The sequence below is a fragment of the Cheilinus undulatus genome, linkage group 8 (genome assembly GCF_018320785.1).
Source record: "Cheilinus undulatus linkage group 8, ASM1832078v1, whole genome shotgun sequence".
NCBI classification, from domain to species: domain Eukaryota; kingdom Metazoa; phylum Chordata; class Actinopteri; order Labriformes; family Labridae; genus Cheilinus; species Cheilinus undulatus.
Window position 1 is genome coordinate 42142528 of NC_054872.1, and position 17128 is coordinate 42159655.

Here is a 17128-nt window from a genome sequence, read left to right on the forward strand (position 1 = left end):
TTCTGTCACCGTGATGGTTAAAAGCAGCTCTTGTTGTACAGTGCTGTTTTAGAAAATTCTTTGTACAAAACTAGCCACTCAGTATCTGGGACTTTAGGAGCTAGTGACTGGCACTGACTCCTTTTTATGGCCTATTAGAGACCAAATGATTGATAGAACCATTCTGGAAATAATCTGCAAGTCAAATCATCAACAAGAGGCACTGAAACCCTTTAAAACAGAATAAAAAATGGCTATCCACTGAAATATTCAGCAGACAAGAGAAGCTGAGAGTGAGACACCTTTCAGTAAAATCAGACTGAGCCCTTCCTGTCACACTTGGCTATAATTTAATGGAGATTAAAAAAGGCAATATCCAACACACTTACAATTCAATAAACAAATGTTCCAAGGATAGTAAGAATCAAATCAAAGGTGTTTCTTTATCATATAATGTGATTGAATCATCCATACAGTAGCAGGGAGAAAGTGTCTTAAGTTCATCAGACAGAAAGCAAAGCACTGACCCCACACAACAGCAGACACACTTGACCCATGGGGCAGAGTTGAACAGTGGGTCATCTAGAGATTTGTTTCGGGGAGGGGGGGTCCTGCATTATTTATCCGACAGCTGACAGTCAACTGCAGCTCGGTCAGCCTAGCGTAGCTTTGACATAGCTTAATGTATTGTGCAAACAGGCTCGTGTTACTCTATATGGTTGATGTGAGTAGCAGTTCTTTTGGTCACAATGGTATAAGAGTTTATATTTTTTCAGTGAAATGTTAAGCATGTCGTAGGTTGAATTATTCTGCTCTGACAGCACATAATTGTGTTTAATTATGGCGTCTTAATGCTTCATAAATTGAGCCTTTCAATCACTGTCAGATCCAGCCTTGAAGATTTTAATAAGCCTCGCCTCAAAACCACTGGAGAGATTTCCCCACATCTGGTCGTGGTTTCAGTTTTTCATTTTTCATTGTGTCATCATAGAGGGGGATGTTTCCAGATCTGCCAGCCACAGAGGATGTTAGCTTAACTTGCATTACAGTCTGCACAGAAACATTTCTGCTCCCTGTTTAATATTCTCTACAGTCTGAAGAGCCGGAACATCACAGTCTTAAAATAGACAGAAACAGAAGCAGAAATAGATGAAACAAACTGAAGTCACGAGTAAAGACAAACAGTGATCATAGTTTTGTGTACAGTTCCTCCCTAGAGCAAGAGAGAAAAATAAAACCCCACAATGAGAGCAGACTCCATGAAAGCACACCAGGAGAGAAACATTCAGGCTTCAGAAAACAAGAACATCACATGGCTAACACATTCACGCTGTGCCTCTGATCCATGTGGGCTTCTGATTCTCACTTTCACTGAGCTGTTATTTCTGTGAATATTTATCACAGTCAAACAGGCAGAGAAAGAAACTATGATGGAAAGAGTTACTTTAAAAACCTAAACATCATAAACATATTTATAGCTTTTATGGCATTAACATAAAAATATGCATACAAGAAGGTCTGTGCCACAGACTATAGTTAATTTCCTCCATTATCTCTCAAACAGAATTTATCATTTCATTTGGCCTACAATGTATGAGAGTCTGCATTTTTCAAGGCAATGGATTATAAATTATCAGGTTATTTTTGAGAGAACAATGTGTAGTTATAATAGAGAGTAGGCATGAGCTGATGAGCTAATTAGCTGACCAAACAATTAAACATCATCACCAATGTTAATTGGCACCACAATTACACACCAGTTTAATTAATTTACATCTGCCTATAGCACTGCTATAAGTCGTTCACAGATAATATCATGTCACCCACAGAGACAGGAGGCAGGAAGTGATTTCTAGATGGAGAAGGAGTGGTCACCAGCTCATTTGGTGTAGCAGGCCCCCATATACAGAGGCTAGAGTCCTCAATGCACTGGTTGCAGCTTTGATTTCTGATCCTAGCCTGTTTAGTGCATGTCCTCCCCTCTCTCTCCCTACTTTTCTTGTCTCTCTTCAGCTCTCCTACCATAATGAAGGATAAAAATCCCAAAAAGTAAAAAAAACTAAATAGAGAAGCAAAATCAAAATGCCAAAGTTTTGTGCTGATCACAGCTGTGCCGACCAGTCAGTCTGGGAAAAAACACAAGCTACTTTTAAGTCCCTGAAGTAGAGATACACACAGGTGAAAAGTTTCTCTCATGGAAAAATCATGATTTAACTTGGCATTCATGGCTTAAAAACCTCTGTCTGTAGACCACAAAGACAGTGACCTAAACTGTGTGCAAAATGACTCATACAGTAGTATTATACATGACATGCAGCAACTTACATGTTGTGCAATAATTTTCATCTTTGTGCAATTTTTTGAATATCTGAAATATAAACACTACCTATTCTGTTTGAGGCATACGTTGGTACTGTGTTTCTGTGCTTCCCATATTTATATTTATTACTTTTTTAAACAAGCTCAATTGTTTTACCTTGTGCCTTAAATTTAATTTCAATGACAATAAAGGAATCTAATCCAAGTCTAGAGGAGCACTTGTGTATGCTGTTGCCATTTTGTATGGTAAAGGCAATGTGACACTATAGTCATTCAGCCAAAAATAGTAAAGTTTAGGGATCACACTAGAAAAAATGTTTGATGAGACCTGCTGTATGAAGGTTGAGCTAGAGATTTAGTGTACACACTTTCCTCCACTCCCAAACAGAGCTTTTACTTCCAACCTCCACCCTATCTGACTTTATCATGTAATTAAGATCACATAACTGCAAACAAACTATAGCACTGGAAAATGGCTTCTGCAATAAGGCTCTACTACCCAGATGTGAACCAGCACAGTGGATGGCATTTCATAGGGCAAATAGGTTTAGCAGTTTTTCTGTAAGAAACATGGAGATCATGTTGTAAACAGGCTGTTTTAGCTTAAACTGACATATAACCACTCGACTGGAGGAACATGTAACCAGCACCATCAAGTGGATGTAAACTTGCAATGAGGAGGCTGGTGGTGTTTGCACTGCGAGCCACACCGGGAGAACCATTTGACATTGCTAATCCACAAACACTGTAATCCCATGATTAGCCCTACATAAACTGAGTTTAGTTCTATTTCCTCAACTAGTTTGAACATAAATATGCATAAAACTGACTGAGAAATCATTCACCAGGAACATCTCCATTTAAAAGTATAGAGAATTTGACACATTTAAAGAAGACCCCTAAGATGCCTGTATTTTGTGGGTCAGATATTTGAAGTTTTGTTGGTATATTTCGGTGTTTTGTGCACACAGGAAGCTGAAGCAATATGATAAATGATGAGACTAAACAGACTTACATACAATGTAGTCCACTTAAAATTTCTTTATAGTCAGGGGAAAAAAATCATCACAGCTGGATCTTCCTTGACTGTTATAAAAAAATGTGTGTAATGCTGAGCAAGAAAAAAAGTAAAGTTTTGGAGGGAACAGCAAAATCTGAGACGACAGGCAAACTTCTGAGTTTGTCAAAGCCTTTACACAAAACAATCAATATAGTGAAAAGTAAAACATTTGCTATTATCTGCACCCCTCTTTGTTTTCTCATACTCATAGAGCTATAGGATATAAACAGGATGATAGACTGATAAGGGTTTGTATCAGTGCCAGGAAGTGAACAGATGGCTGTATACATTAAGGTAGCACGCATTAATCTACTCACCTACACTCCCTAGAGCAGCGTTCTGGAAAGATAACACTGACCCTGGTTTGAGAGGCTGGTAGGTCTTGGCGATGGTGTAAGTTATCTGAGGAGGGAAACCACAGCAAGCTCATCAACATGACAAAGGTCATCAGCTTTCAACATTAATGCACCACAGAGCCATTGATCTATTGTCTATGGTTGGGATCGGCTTCTCTATGATGCATTTAGGTTTTGAAATAAATGATCAGCACAGCAGTAACCAGAGATTTGAATCTGTGCCAACATAAACACATACTGAAAAATGCAGCTGCATGCAAATATTTACCAACCCCCGAGCAGAAAGCCCCAGGAAAAGTATCTACTATAAAATAGAGGTAAAACAAAACCTTCAAAAAGACCACAACCCAGACATTCAGAATCAGATTCTAAAGACTGGGAGACATAACAATTACCCTAGAACAAAGTGATTATCTGTGAATTCCATGTTTGGATTGTGTATATAAGTTTGTTATGTTAACCTGATTTCGACCTGGTCATGCCCACAAGTTTGTATCAACATTCCTAAAACTCTTACACAGACACACACCTCTAGGACTTGTGGGTCAGGAGTGAGGCGGTCAAACAAGAAGCAAATGACTCGCAGGTCCCTGCAGTAAAGCACCAGCTCCTCAGGAGTGAACTTCAGAGAGGAGTTAGGCGTGACAAGCTTGGTCCTGTTCGGGCCCACTATGATACAAGAGGGGAGAGAGTTCAGATTAAACATTAAACAGAGGAACAGGTCATGAGCCAAAGAACCTCAGAGTATAGATTACTCACATACTAACAGACTAACTGCATGTAGGTCAGACCTACTGTATGTGGGAGCCTAAACTGTGCATGCTCTAAAAGACAGTATATAGTTTGTCTTTATTTTAAGGTTTATTTTGGGCATTTTTGTGCCTTTATTTGACAGAGGAGGACAGTGGATAGAGTCGGAAACAGGGATGAGAGCGGGGGAGAGACATGTGGTAAAGGGCCTCAGGCCAGATTTGAACCCGGGCCGTCTGCGTACATGGGGCACGCGCCTTGACCACTCGGCCACCTGCGCCCCTAGTTTGTCTTTTTTAACAACTGTTTCAGACTGGCTGTGTGTTTGCTGCATGACAGCTGCAGTGCATCTCTGCTCCGGACTTTCATTATGGACGCATGTGCTGCTTCTCCCTGCATTTTTGTTAAGTTTCACCTTAACAAAAGCTCGAGTGACTTGATTCATTGTATAGTCTATCTGAGCTGGGAACATTTCAGAATAAAAGCATTCTGCAAAAGCAAGGTGACTTTCTCCACAGAAATGCCAAACTGTGTTTTTAAATTTAGAAAGGATGTAATGTTTTACAATAAAATGTAAACCACTGTACAGTCTGTACAGACGTAATATGATTGATACCATTATTGATGCCCTGCCTCAGATTAAACCCTTTGTATCTGGAATATTATATCCAAGGCCACACATAAAGGAGGAGAAAGGGGAAAGCTTTCTGGGGTCCAGCCAAATGGAGGCCCATGGAGGTAAGGAAAAAAAATTTGGTTTATCGTAACATAAAGATTTGATAACAATATTTCACATTTGACTTAATAATAACCTCTCTTATAAAAACACAAAACGTGAATTTGATTTATTTATACTGTAGTACAATATAGCCTTTTTATCAAAATGTAAACACATTTTCTAAAAGCAAAATTGCCCCATGTTGCTAATGTTGACAATGTGGATGAGCACATAGACTAAAACATTTGTAAAATTCATGGCTAAGCCATGATCTGCACAAACATCAGGGTGCTAGAAAATACAGTAGAAGGAACTGAAATAACTTGAAAGGGAAAATAATGGAATAATTGCAAAAAGAGAAAATGGCAAAAATTGTTAGACAAGAAGTGGTATAAAGTGGTTACAGTGAGGAAACAATGGGTTAAGAGTGGCAACGCAGCTAATAGCTGCATAAATAGGTTAAGAATAGCAAAAATGGGAAGAAAAATTGTGAAAAGTGATTAAAAAGTGGCACAAAATGAGTTGAAAGATGCAAAAATCTGGCAACAGCTGCAGAATTGGATTACAAAAAGCAAAAAGGGCCAAAAAAGATTGGAAAGAGTAGAAAAATTTTCCAAAGTAAATGGCAAAATGGTGAAAAGAGGCAAAAAGTAGTTAAAGTGGAGAAAATTTGGCAAAATGAGCAGAAGAAGTGATGAAAAAGGGTTAAAAAGTCGCAAAATTAAGTAATTTAAAAAATCAGGCTGTAATAATATAGCTTTGTACACTTTTCAGCTCCAAAAAGAAGTAACTGTAAACAAGGACGCCAGCACCAATTTCCCTGATCCAACACACATGCATTTATATCATCAATGAATCACAACTTTAAAGGGCTCATTATCTGAGTTTGGCATTTCCAAATGCTACATTTAGTGACAAAATCCCACATTTTCCATGATGTACAGATGCTGGTCATCTAAAACAATAAATTCAACAATTTTGTTGGTTACCTTCATTTCTTTTATACAGTCTTGTATAACATTTGTCTACATTTCTTGCATTGTTGGAATGCTGCCTCCAAACTTTGCTGCTGCAGTGGGTCCCTTTTATTCTCCGTGGTTTTGGATGTGAAAATGGCATGCTCCTTTGTGTGACCATCAAATACTTTATCAGATAAATAGTTTTGAAGCTGGCAACAGTGGGGGTTTGGTTTGAAATTACATTCTTGCATACTGTACATGTTGCTCTTTTACTCCTTGAACTTTCTGAGAGTAAAATAGTGCCAAATTGCTGACAATTAGCTTGCTCTGTTACAAACCTATAGTGAGTTCTTCTTTCTAAACGGGTAGTTTGTTTGTGCACTGTTTTCAGGCAGCGAAGAAAAACTGATTTCAGGTTTACAATGCAAACATACAGCATGGCTAAAACAAGCAAAATATAAAATAAAAAAACTGTATTGGATCAGCGCATTAGCACAGGTACTAGACGATACCAATTACCACATTTTCAGCAGAATCAGGCATATTTCAAGGAGCACATTTCCAGTATCGGAATCGGAACAACACCACTAGTTATCTTGAACTGTCCATCTTGGCCAAGACACATGTGCTACTTGCAGTAAAAACAGGCGAGTCTTCTATTCTCTAGATTCTCACTGTGTGAGACACGGCACTAGCGCAGGCAGTCTGAAAGTTCTGGCTTATTAACATGCATGCAAAAATAAAAATCAAGCCACCACACAGCAGTTACATCCCATTCAAATTAGGCTGTCTTTTATGAATGTAACTGCCATTTCTAATTACCTAAAAAAATTGTATTTTCAATAATTGAAATCAGTCTAAGGTCAAAATAAGGGTGTTTCAACAAGTTATGGAGATTTTTTTTTTTATCAAGAGCATTATTTTCAGTTATCAAAGTAAATATTTTACTGTTTTTTTGCTGAAAAATAAATTGCTCAGAGCAATGCATAAAATCAGAAAGCTGCTGCAATCATATTTGCCTGAAATCTTTATCTAAACGGCATTCTCTGTGTGTAGCATTGCAAGCACATGCATATTTGCTCTTCTGTTGTTCTTCCAGCAAAGCGGCTCAGTGAGTGTTTGCTGTGGTATAAATGTCTTGCTGTTACCATGGCTACCAAATGTGCCACAAAATCAATAGCAACTCATATCTAAAGATTTACAACCCAAATCCAACTTAGTATCTCCATTACTTGTCAATAAAAGCACATTGAACAGAAGTTTAAGAGTAACACAGTAAAAGGCAGCTCATTCATTTTGTACACTAGTCCATTATTTTATTAATCTAGAGAGTGTCTATGCAGAAATGTGAGCCAACAAATATTGAGTCATAAAATTTAAAGAAACATTTTTATTCTCCTTTAATAAAAATGTAGGCGGAGAGTTTAACTTACCAACCACAACCTTCTCTATGGATGCCAAAGCCACATCATGATCCCCTAAAAGCACTGGGTCTGCATTGTCCTGTGAATTAAAAGTATGTTTATTAACAAAAAAATGCACATTTTTACATTTTCTTCAAATTTTCTCTCAGAATTTCCAAAGCAGTTTTGAGGGACTCACATCAGGTTTGGGACTGTCCTGAGGCACAAAGGCCACCCTGAAGTGGGTACAGAAGAGGGTCCCAGACACCCAGCCTCTCCCCTCCCTGGCAGTCAGCTTCTTCCTCACCATAACAGCTCTCTGAAGAACACACTCGCCTGGAAGACACCAAAGAGATGGAATTTATGGGTAATGCATTTGAGAGGTTGTTGTTTTGTACAAGTTCCATAAAGTGAGCTACTGAGTGTGTAGGGAGGCTTCATATGAGGACACATAACAGGAAGTTTACAGCAGAAAGGAAGGTCACATTGAATAGATTACTGGGAGTGGGTTTCAGAAGTATTTTTAACGACTTGTTGCTTGTTGTTTTGGATCTTTACAATTGGTTGATGAGCAGGGAGGAGCATAAGGGGAAACAACAACACATGGATACTGATGAGAGTTAATTAGCTTGTTTTGGACTACATTATACCAACAGAACTTGGAAATTTCTAGAGTGAACAACACTGTTTAAGTATGACTGGAACCTTGAAACTATTAAATGACACTCCTCTTATGATCTGGGCTTTTGGCAAAAAGCCAGGAAAATGTTTAGTGGCTTGGGTATTAGCTCCAAGGACCTTTTTCTGTTTCTGGCCAAAACAACTGATAGAAACCCCTCAAAACTGTTAGTGCACTGTACCTGAAGACCACAATGCCTTAAAAAGATAAAAATGAAAAATCAGAAATTGCAGTTTAAATACAGTTTTGAAAGTTTAATGAAATTTAGCAAGGGCAAAAAAATTACAGAAAAATATTCAAAATGATTTCAAATTTTTGAAAAAATTGGATCATAACTAAATTTCTGAATTTGAATTTCAAATTTAGGTCTAAAGTTTACTAACAATTTAAATACAGTTATAGGTATTTAGATATACAGTAAACAACGTGTATGTAAGCCTTTGTAATAAAACCCAGGAACTTTCTAAGGAGATACAAATGCTGAGTTCCAGCACAAAAGCTTTCTAAAACAAACCTTGTCACCTTAAAAAATCTCCTACACACAAACACAGATGTTCACAAACATTCTCGAAAGAGGAAAAAGGGAAAACACTTTCCCTAAAACACACAGCAGTGAGACAGCACATTCATCACAGACTCCTGCAGAAACACAAAAGTCTTTGCCAGCTAGACTGTGGGTTTCCATGGCAACACAGTCCAAGATAGGGTAGAGATGGAAAAAATGGCCTTTTTTGTCCACAACATAAGGAAGGTTGGACCGGACACATGGCATGCAAATGCTTTTTTTATATTCTCTCAGAATACCATGAAATAAAACAGGGAAATACTGCCAGTTCCTCGAAACTGAAATTCTAAGAAAAAATCTTTCACTAAACATGTGGAAAGAACTAGTCCAGATCTAAAACTGAAAATAAGTCTCAGCAGAATGCTTCTACTAGCTCTTAGCCTGATGAATGTTTTGGAGAATACCACAGAACAAACAGGAAACAGTCATTTTCTCACATGTAACACTTGTTTACACCATGAAAGAGTGAGAGAGAAAGAAGAAAAAAACCCTTGATTTAACACTATAATCTGCTGACTACACAAGAGGAGTTTAAATCTTTGGGTGAGCTCTGTGATTACTGAGTACTTCAGCCTCAAAACCCCTAAAAGGCAGGACTTATCATTTAAACTTGACCACACATGAGCTAGCAGAGATTTTGCATGCTTAGCACAGAGGACACAAGTGAACCTTTATGGGGAGCTTGTCTTTCAGAGGACAATCTGAGGCTTTGCGTGTCTCGTTTTAATGTCTCTCCAGGGTGCAACAGGAACGAAAACATTCCTGTCGCCCGAAGATTTGAGAGCTGAGAGGAAGAGAGGGGACCAGGAGCTTCTGGGCTTTTTTGTACTACAAAGGTGGAAATTAAGAAGTGGGTAGCAGGTGATTCAGCCCAGCATGAGTCAAAAAACAAGTTAGGGTGTTTATGAGACTATTTTCCTCAAATCAAATAAAAAACTTTATGTTCTTTCGGGGGGGGTGGGGGGGGGTTAAACAACTCTGAGTATTAAAGTCTGAGTTGTATTAGCACACTATTATGGGAATTTCTCCACCATACAAAGCTTGTGGTAAGGGCTGGAGTCTAAAAAATTTCTGAGACTGGATGAATGTTCCTGCTGTCACATTCATCACAGGCCAATCAGAGGAGCAAGAAAAAAAATGAGGCAGTAGACACGCACAGCCCCAGTACTAACCTGGCTAGTGTTGCCATAGCGTTCAAACAGCAGAACTTGTCAGTGGCTAAAATTCATGCTGAAGCCCATAGGGAGACATGCAAAAACATCGTCTCTGCTAGGGGAGCTTTCAGTATGGCTCTTTGCTCTTGTTACAGGTAAAAAATATAGTCCAGGTCTGATTATACTGCTGCTTTTCTACAGCTACATCTGAGCTAATCACTACACCTGTAGCAGCCACTGTATACACTAGCTTACAGTACAACAAAATTCCACTTGTAACTCTTGCAAACTTATGCCGAAGTAGGTCAGGAGAACAGCAAAAACACCTATTCCATCATGTGAAGTTTTTAGTGCTGTTCTTCGCTCTTTATGTAAAAAAAAAAAAAATCTCGTCCAATTCTGATAAAACTGCCGCTGTGACTACATCCCAGTTCATGGCTCCACTGGTGGCAGCTATTGCTATCGGCTTCCAGTACAACTAACCCCACCTGTAGCTACAACCTCCTACTCCTGAAATGACACTGATTGGTGGGAACCTTTATTGGATTTGCAATAATGGTTGTAGACTGAAGCTTTTCAAGATGGATTTGCCTGATGGCAGATGTGGAGTCTGGCCTATCCATCTGCTTTGCAAGGTTAACTTAAAAGAAACTCTGTGCAGATGAATGTGAGATGCCATTTTTGTGCAGAGCACTTAATGTAGTGATGCACTGATTCTTGCCCCGTTGAGTGCCACTGTCAAAACCTTTTTAGATTTAAACCTGAGTTCAGTCTTTCTAAGGTCAATAAGGAGGACTGTTATGCAGACTGAGGTTGGTACAATACGAAAGATATGAAAAGAAGAAAAAAAAAGTACAAATCTTGAGTGTTTCTTTGAAAGGAACATAAAAAGGCACTAGTTAATATAATAAGGTCAATCTTTCTTAGTATGCAAGGGTTATTTCAAAGAGTTGACACACCTTTTGTTGTAAGATTAGGCTTGAACGTGTGGCTTCATGTCATTTTTGTGAGTTCAAGAAAGCATGAACATTTAAAACAACAAAACTTAGGAGAAGATCAACCCACTGTAGAACATGGCTGTTGGATTACAGATTCCATGTAGGGCTTTCAAAGGAAATGGCTAGATAAATCAAGAAGATGGCATAATAGGATTGGGAGGTAGCTGAAATTAACATTTGGTTAGCATTTTGAGGGACACACAATATTATCAGCTTGACATCAGTCTTAGCAGATATTAGCTTCAAAAGTTAGACATTGGTATCTGCACATACTGTATGAAAATTCTTGCTGATATTTATAGCCAGTTTTGTATATCTGCAGTATGCATCATATATCAGCCTTAAATTTTAGCAAAATACAAGTGTTCCATCAGATATAGACAGTTGCCTTGGGTACTGCATACCCAAGGAGGCCTATCATGAACATTCTGAGCAAAGCTCCAAATGTAAAACAATTACCAGGCTGGCCACTTCCCCACTCCTCTCTCAGCTTTGCTTGACTCAGGCTCTCTTTGCACAGGACACAGTTGCTGCTCTTTACAATAAAAACTTAAAAAAATCCAATATCATACTCTAGGGGTGGGAATCACTAGCGGCCCCACGATACGATATTATCATGATGCTTTGGTCACGATTCAATATTATTGCAATTTTAAACATTTTGCAATACAGTGAGTGTTGTGATACATATATTGCGATCTATACCACTTTTTCAACTGTTTAGCTGATTTAGCATAAGTCTTGCCTGCATGTTTGTCGTATTTCCGCAAATTTTATTTTCATTTAGCACTTCTTGCAAACCTTGTGTCATGTTCATCTCATTCATGCCCTGCTTGCATTCCTAATGACCTTTCCCTCGTGCTGCCATGTTTGTTGTACTAACTTTCTCATGCTCTTTGACCGTCACCTCTGCCGACCTCACTGGGCAAACAATTGTCCAAACAATTAATTGTATTTTTCCATTACCATTGACTTCAGTTCATACTAGCAATTAATTTGAACAAATTGATACTTGGTAGACGAGACAATGTGATATATCACCAGACAAAACATCGCGATACTATGCTGTATCGATTCTTTCTCCCACTCCATCACGCACCCATATCGCTTTGGTCAGAGTACTGAATGTGGAGCCGAAACACCAAACTTGTACAAAAGATCAATCTTCAACGTGCATATCTACAGCACATAGTGCAAACCCAGATCTACTGGCATATCTTATATGTATTTGAAAAGTCTCCCATTCCACACCACCTTAGGATCTGGCAGTTAAACAGTGCTTGCAGAAATTCAAATAATGCAAACTCTTCATAGAAGAAAAGAAGTTGGACTTCAAGTACAATGTTTGTTTGATAAATACCAAGACATCCTTTAAGACGTATTGCCATCTGAGAGTATTTAAAAAGGCATTTGCATGTCTTCTATGCAGTTTGGGATACTTTTTTCCTGCATTATGTTTACATGTGCTCTCTGCCTTTAATGTTTCAGCTGCTTCTGTTGATGTTGTGGTCACTGACTGAGGGGAGAGCGACCTGGAGGATCAGCCTGAGAAGAGTCTGCTGAGAAACATCTGAACCACATGCTTTCTCAGCCTGGTTTTTATTTGTTTTCAGCAACATTTGGTCCTTGTTTTCAGCTATGATGCACGCAGAGAGAAAGGTTCCTGCCCTCCTCAACCCAAAGGGAGGACAAGTAAATACGAGGGATAGGTTACTATAGGCTTAAACTGAGACTAGAGCTGTAATGGCTGACTTGCAGCCGATGAGGACATTTCCTGAACAGTCAGATAGGACCTATATGTCTGAGGACTTGTCTATTTTTTGATGAACCAATCCAACCACAAAGGGCAACAACAGTTTCAAAATGATAAACATGTTATCTTAGCTGGTTATGAGATGAAAATGAGGGCAAAACATGTCTAAATTAACAAGTCAGACATTTATATATCCAAAAGATGTAACAATCTAAAGCTTTATTGTTACACTATACTATTAGACATATGATTTTGAGAAAATACTTTTTTTTTTTTTTTTTGCGATTAAATTCTGAAAATAATTACAAAGAAAAATTACTTATCACTTTTTTAATATCAGAATGGGACCAAAGTATACAAAAAGCAATCCTCTGCTGTCTTGTCCATCAATCAATAAGGGATAACGCTGACTGACAGCCCTTTAATCCCACAGTAACACTAGACTGTGGAGAAAAAAGGGATTGTGAAGAAGCTCTGAAGGGGGTCCTGGCCTCTTGGCATTGTGTGTGAATGGACAGTACACCCCCTCTCCCCACTCGCAGCATTGAAAAGGTACATGATCTACCTATGGCTGTCGGAGCTGTCCTGACCCGTTTGCCCTCCTGCAGGCCGGCTCGGTTTCTGCGGTCTTGTGTCCCAATGTCACATGAGAACACAGCAGACGCTGAGAGCTGCATGTTAACTACTGAGAGAATGGATGATTCTGCAAATATATTTCTGATCTGTGATTTGTTCACTGCTAGTCCTAGGATCTTGACAGACTTGGCGAACAACCTAATTTCTCCAGCCATGCAACAACGGCTAAACTGTGTTGTTACTGATATTAGAGCTAACAATACTGGTCTTACGCAGTGCTGACAAATGACCTGTCCTTTTTCAAAGCATGTAAGAGAGAAAAGGAGAAAGAGCGAGAGTCTACAGGTGCAATGTGAGCCCTTTAGCTCAGTGCAGTAACACTCGCTCGTGCCTCCTTTGTGTCTGAAAGTAACCTTGTTCTCACAAATTGTCTCAACACTTACACTGCAGAGTGTGAACAAGGCCAAGGGGATAGATTTCACTACCAGAAATCTGCTGCTCAAGGTGTCCAAAATGGAATGAAATGCCACGTTTACTGTGAAGTTATAGTAATTTTAGCTTGTAGAGGTGATAATGAAGGTCTCAAAGGAGACAAAAAAGAGAATGATAGTTCTGAAAACCCTAAATTATCTGCCAAGACCCATCTGTCTTTTTCTTCTCTTAATATAAAACAGGTTTTCATGAACAGCTGTGCTTCTAATCTGACTGGAACGGAGTTGGAGTCAAAGAAGAAAGAGAAGAGAGATGGGAGCACTGAGGTTCTGTTGGCGATAAAGATGAGGCTGAAAGTCAGTGGGAAAAAAATGTGAAGTAAAGACAGTCGACATTTCTCACTGACATGTTAGAGCCTAAGAATAGGATCTGTGTGTATGTGTGTGCGTGTGTTGTCAAAGACCGGCAGAGTCTGGAAAGTATTTGATAAAAAGACACTGCTGGAAAACAAATTAGGCTGACTAAGTGAATGAAATTGAGGAAGGAAGTGTGTGTGTTTCTGAGGAATACTTCTGCACGCTGTAATTTGTGCAGAAGTACAGCACGTTGTGTGCGACTGTGATGGCAAGTAAATGCAAAACAAGAAAATTCAGTTTTCATGCAAAACCAAGCTAAGGCCTAAAAAAAGTCAGGAAAGACTGAATAAATAGTAAAAGGCGTGGGAAAGCAAGAAATGTTCCAAGAATGTATTTATCTATTAAATGCTAATTTCCCTCTTACACATATACACAAGCACATACATATTAACTCAGTCTGCTGTGAAAGAGTGCTGTGAGCAACCGCTGATATGCAGTGTTAAAGATTAGCCCGTCTCAGATGAAAGCTTTCTGGTCTGCTTAAACTCCAATAAAAAGCTGCTGCTGGGTGTTGCTGACTCAAAAATATGAGCAGGGCCAGGTTAGGTGGATAAATCAGACTGCAGCAGCAGCAGAGATTTTCTGTGGCTCTGCTCCATCCAGCAGATAATCACCTGGGTTAACAGAGTTGACCTATCCGGCTAAATTCTCTCAGCAGCAGGGTTAATATAGCTGGGGGCAAAGCAGAGCCATTAATTCAAAGTTTATTGAATTTTGTGGTGGCCTTCTGCAGTTCTTAAATCCAGGAAGATAATTGTTTGTTAAGTGGCTAAGTCTGTATCAAAACTTTTGGTTGGATTAATTATTGCTGTGCTTCTATGATGTAAGGGTATGTACATCAAAATACAAAGTGAAGAAAATATTGAAGAAAAAAAATGCACATTTGGTACGGATCATGACATTCAAAATCCTCTTTGACATAGGTTGATTACAGTCATGTGATCCTGATGACGCACAGAGGTCAGATGGGGGGCAGGAAGAGAGAACACTGGTTAGGAACTAGTGGAAATTGAAGAAACTTAGTATACTGGAGCTTGAAATGGACCTGTACATATGCTGCAGTTATCATCAGAAAACCTCCACACGAGGCATGATCCCATGCTTTTAAAAAAATCACAGTTTTACTGATTTGACTAGCACAAATGACTTAGTCCTGCAGATCTCCTACTACAAGTCTTGCAAGAATAAGAAAGAGAGAATTTTGTAGCTGCACCCATTTAACAGCTGTCCCCCCGTGTTTTGTCCTAGCCATGCTTTTAATGGAAATGCTAATATACTATAAAGCAAATAAACCTTCTGGGGCGAGCTACCTCTTTCTATTTTTCTAGTTATTTAATATACATTTACAAGCCAAACTGGTGCCAAACAAAGACCTGTTTGGGAGCCAAAGATGCTCTTATTACTGGGCTGAGCCAAAGGATCCAGATCTGTAAAAAAGACATGAATTCAACATGGGTGGGAGGATGGGTGGACATTGGCCATGGAAACACAAGTAAGATCAGGGTTTACCATGCCAAATCATGCTAGATCGTTCAGGGGAGATGAACTGTATGAGTGGTATCTGACTGTACTTCAAAAGACTTTAGACAAAGCTCCATGTCTGCTGTTTCTCTATGTGAGCTTTTTAACCTTTTGCTTTAATGTGTCACTACTTGGTACTTAAAACTACCTCAAGATGATTTTTTTTTCTTTGCTGTTGTTTTTTTCTTTGAATGTGACTGATTAGCAGAACCTTAAATGCAGCAAAACTTTGGCATTTTTTTAGCAGTCTCTTTGCAAAACTGCCTGCATGTCTGCCTGCCATCTGAAATTATTCACCATGATGTAATGTCATCTGAAAACAACCTATTGTACTATCAATCAGATTAATCATCACAAATAGTAACAGTAATCTTTTTGAATAAATATGGCAACTGGCTGAAGCCCATTCTGCAGCATTTCCCAAACACAGACAATACACAGGCAGGCTGCCCAGGTATAAGGACGACTGCTGAAGTATAACTGCGCACCTTTTTTTTTGCGATGACCTGAGTGCCATCATAAGTGCATGCAAAAGAGAAAGAGAGACAAGTACGCAAATACTTTCTGCCAGTAATCTTACAGTTTGAGGTGTGATGCCTCATGTTAACATTGAAGCTTCTTATGCAGTTGTTCACTGCTGATGCTGTCCTGCACTCATAATTCAGGATGATCATTGTGATACATCATCAAAAGCTTCCACACATGTGGATGACCTGATGTGAAAAGGAATGTCAGCGAAACATGTGAAAACAGGAATAGTGTTATGAGTGTAAAAGCTGATGACGATGATGAATAATGAACAGAAACAGACAAAAAAAAGGTATGGAATGAGGCTGGTTGTGACATTATGCTGTGAAGGAAGAGTTTCTGTTTTAACAACAAGAGAAATGATTCCTCAGTTGGGGAATTAATACATTTGTTGAATGGACTTATCAGCAGATTTAGCTCTGTGGGAAACTGTCAAGGCAGCAAGGTTCTAAACTCGAAACACAGTTTGTATTAGTATTTTAGTAACTGGTTCGTCACACAGGAGGATTTTGCACAATAAAGAAGTTAATCATTAGTAATCAAAACATTTTTTATTTAAAAGTGAAAAGAAAACAGCAGGCCCACTTATGGTATTTTAGGACTACTATGAAAACAGAAACATACCTGTTGGTGCTGTTATGTAGTTTTGTAACTGCTGCTGCATGCTTAATGTTAAATTCTGCAGTGATGCAGAAGTCAGTTCGGTGTTTCTGCTATTCTAATAACCTCTGCAACACCACAACTACTCACTCACATAAAACAGAAAATGATCTGGTAGTGATTCTAATTCAGTTTTGCAAAGATCAGAGCACATTTATAAAGAAGAAATTACATTTTTAATCTAATCTGCATGAATGTTCATCAAGTTCTCCATTCCTTTTTGTGTGTTTGGCCTTTCAGCAGTGGTTGTTTGCTCATCTGAAAGGCAAAGCACCTGCTGTGACATTCCTGCTTCAGGTGTG

At 38.8% G+C, this 17128-nt stretch overlaps 1 protein-coding gene across 1 annotated transcript in view; it reads right to left on the minus strand.

Annotated features, from left to right (window-relative positions):
* Nucleotides 1-17128, minus strand: part of mtmr11 (myotubularin related protein 11) — a 58096-nt gene that overhangs the window by 23523 nt on the left and 17445 nt on the right. The window contains exons 4-7 of the mRNA XM_041794115.1: nt 7744-7880; nt 7575-7644; nt 4244-4383; nt 3676-3760 (exon numbers count right to left, since the gene is read on the minus strand). Coding sequence (XP_041650049.1) covers nt 3676-3760; nt 4244-4383; nt 7575-7644; nt 7744-7880 — 432 coding nt within the window. The remainder of the gene's footprint in view (nt 1-3675; nt 3761-4243; nt 4384-7574; nt 7645-7743; nt 7881-17128) is intronic.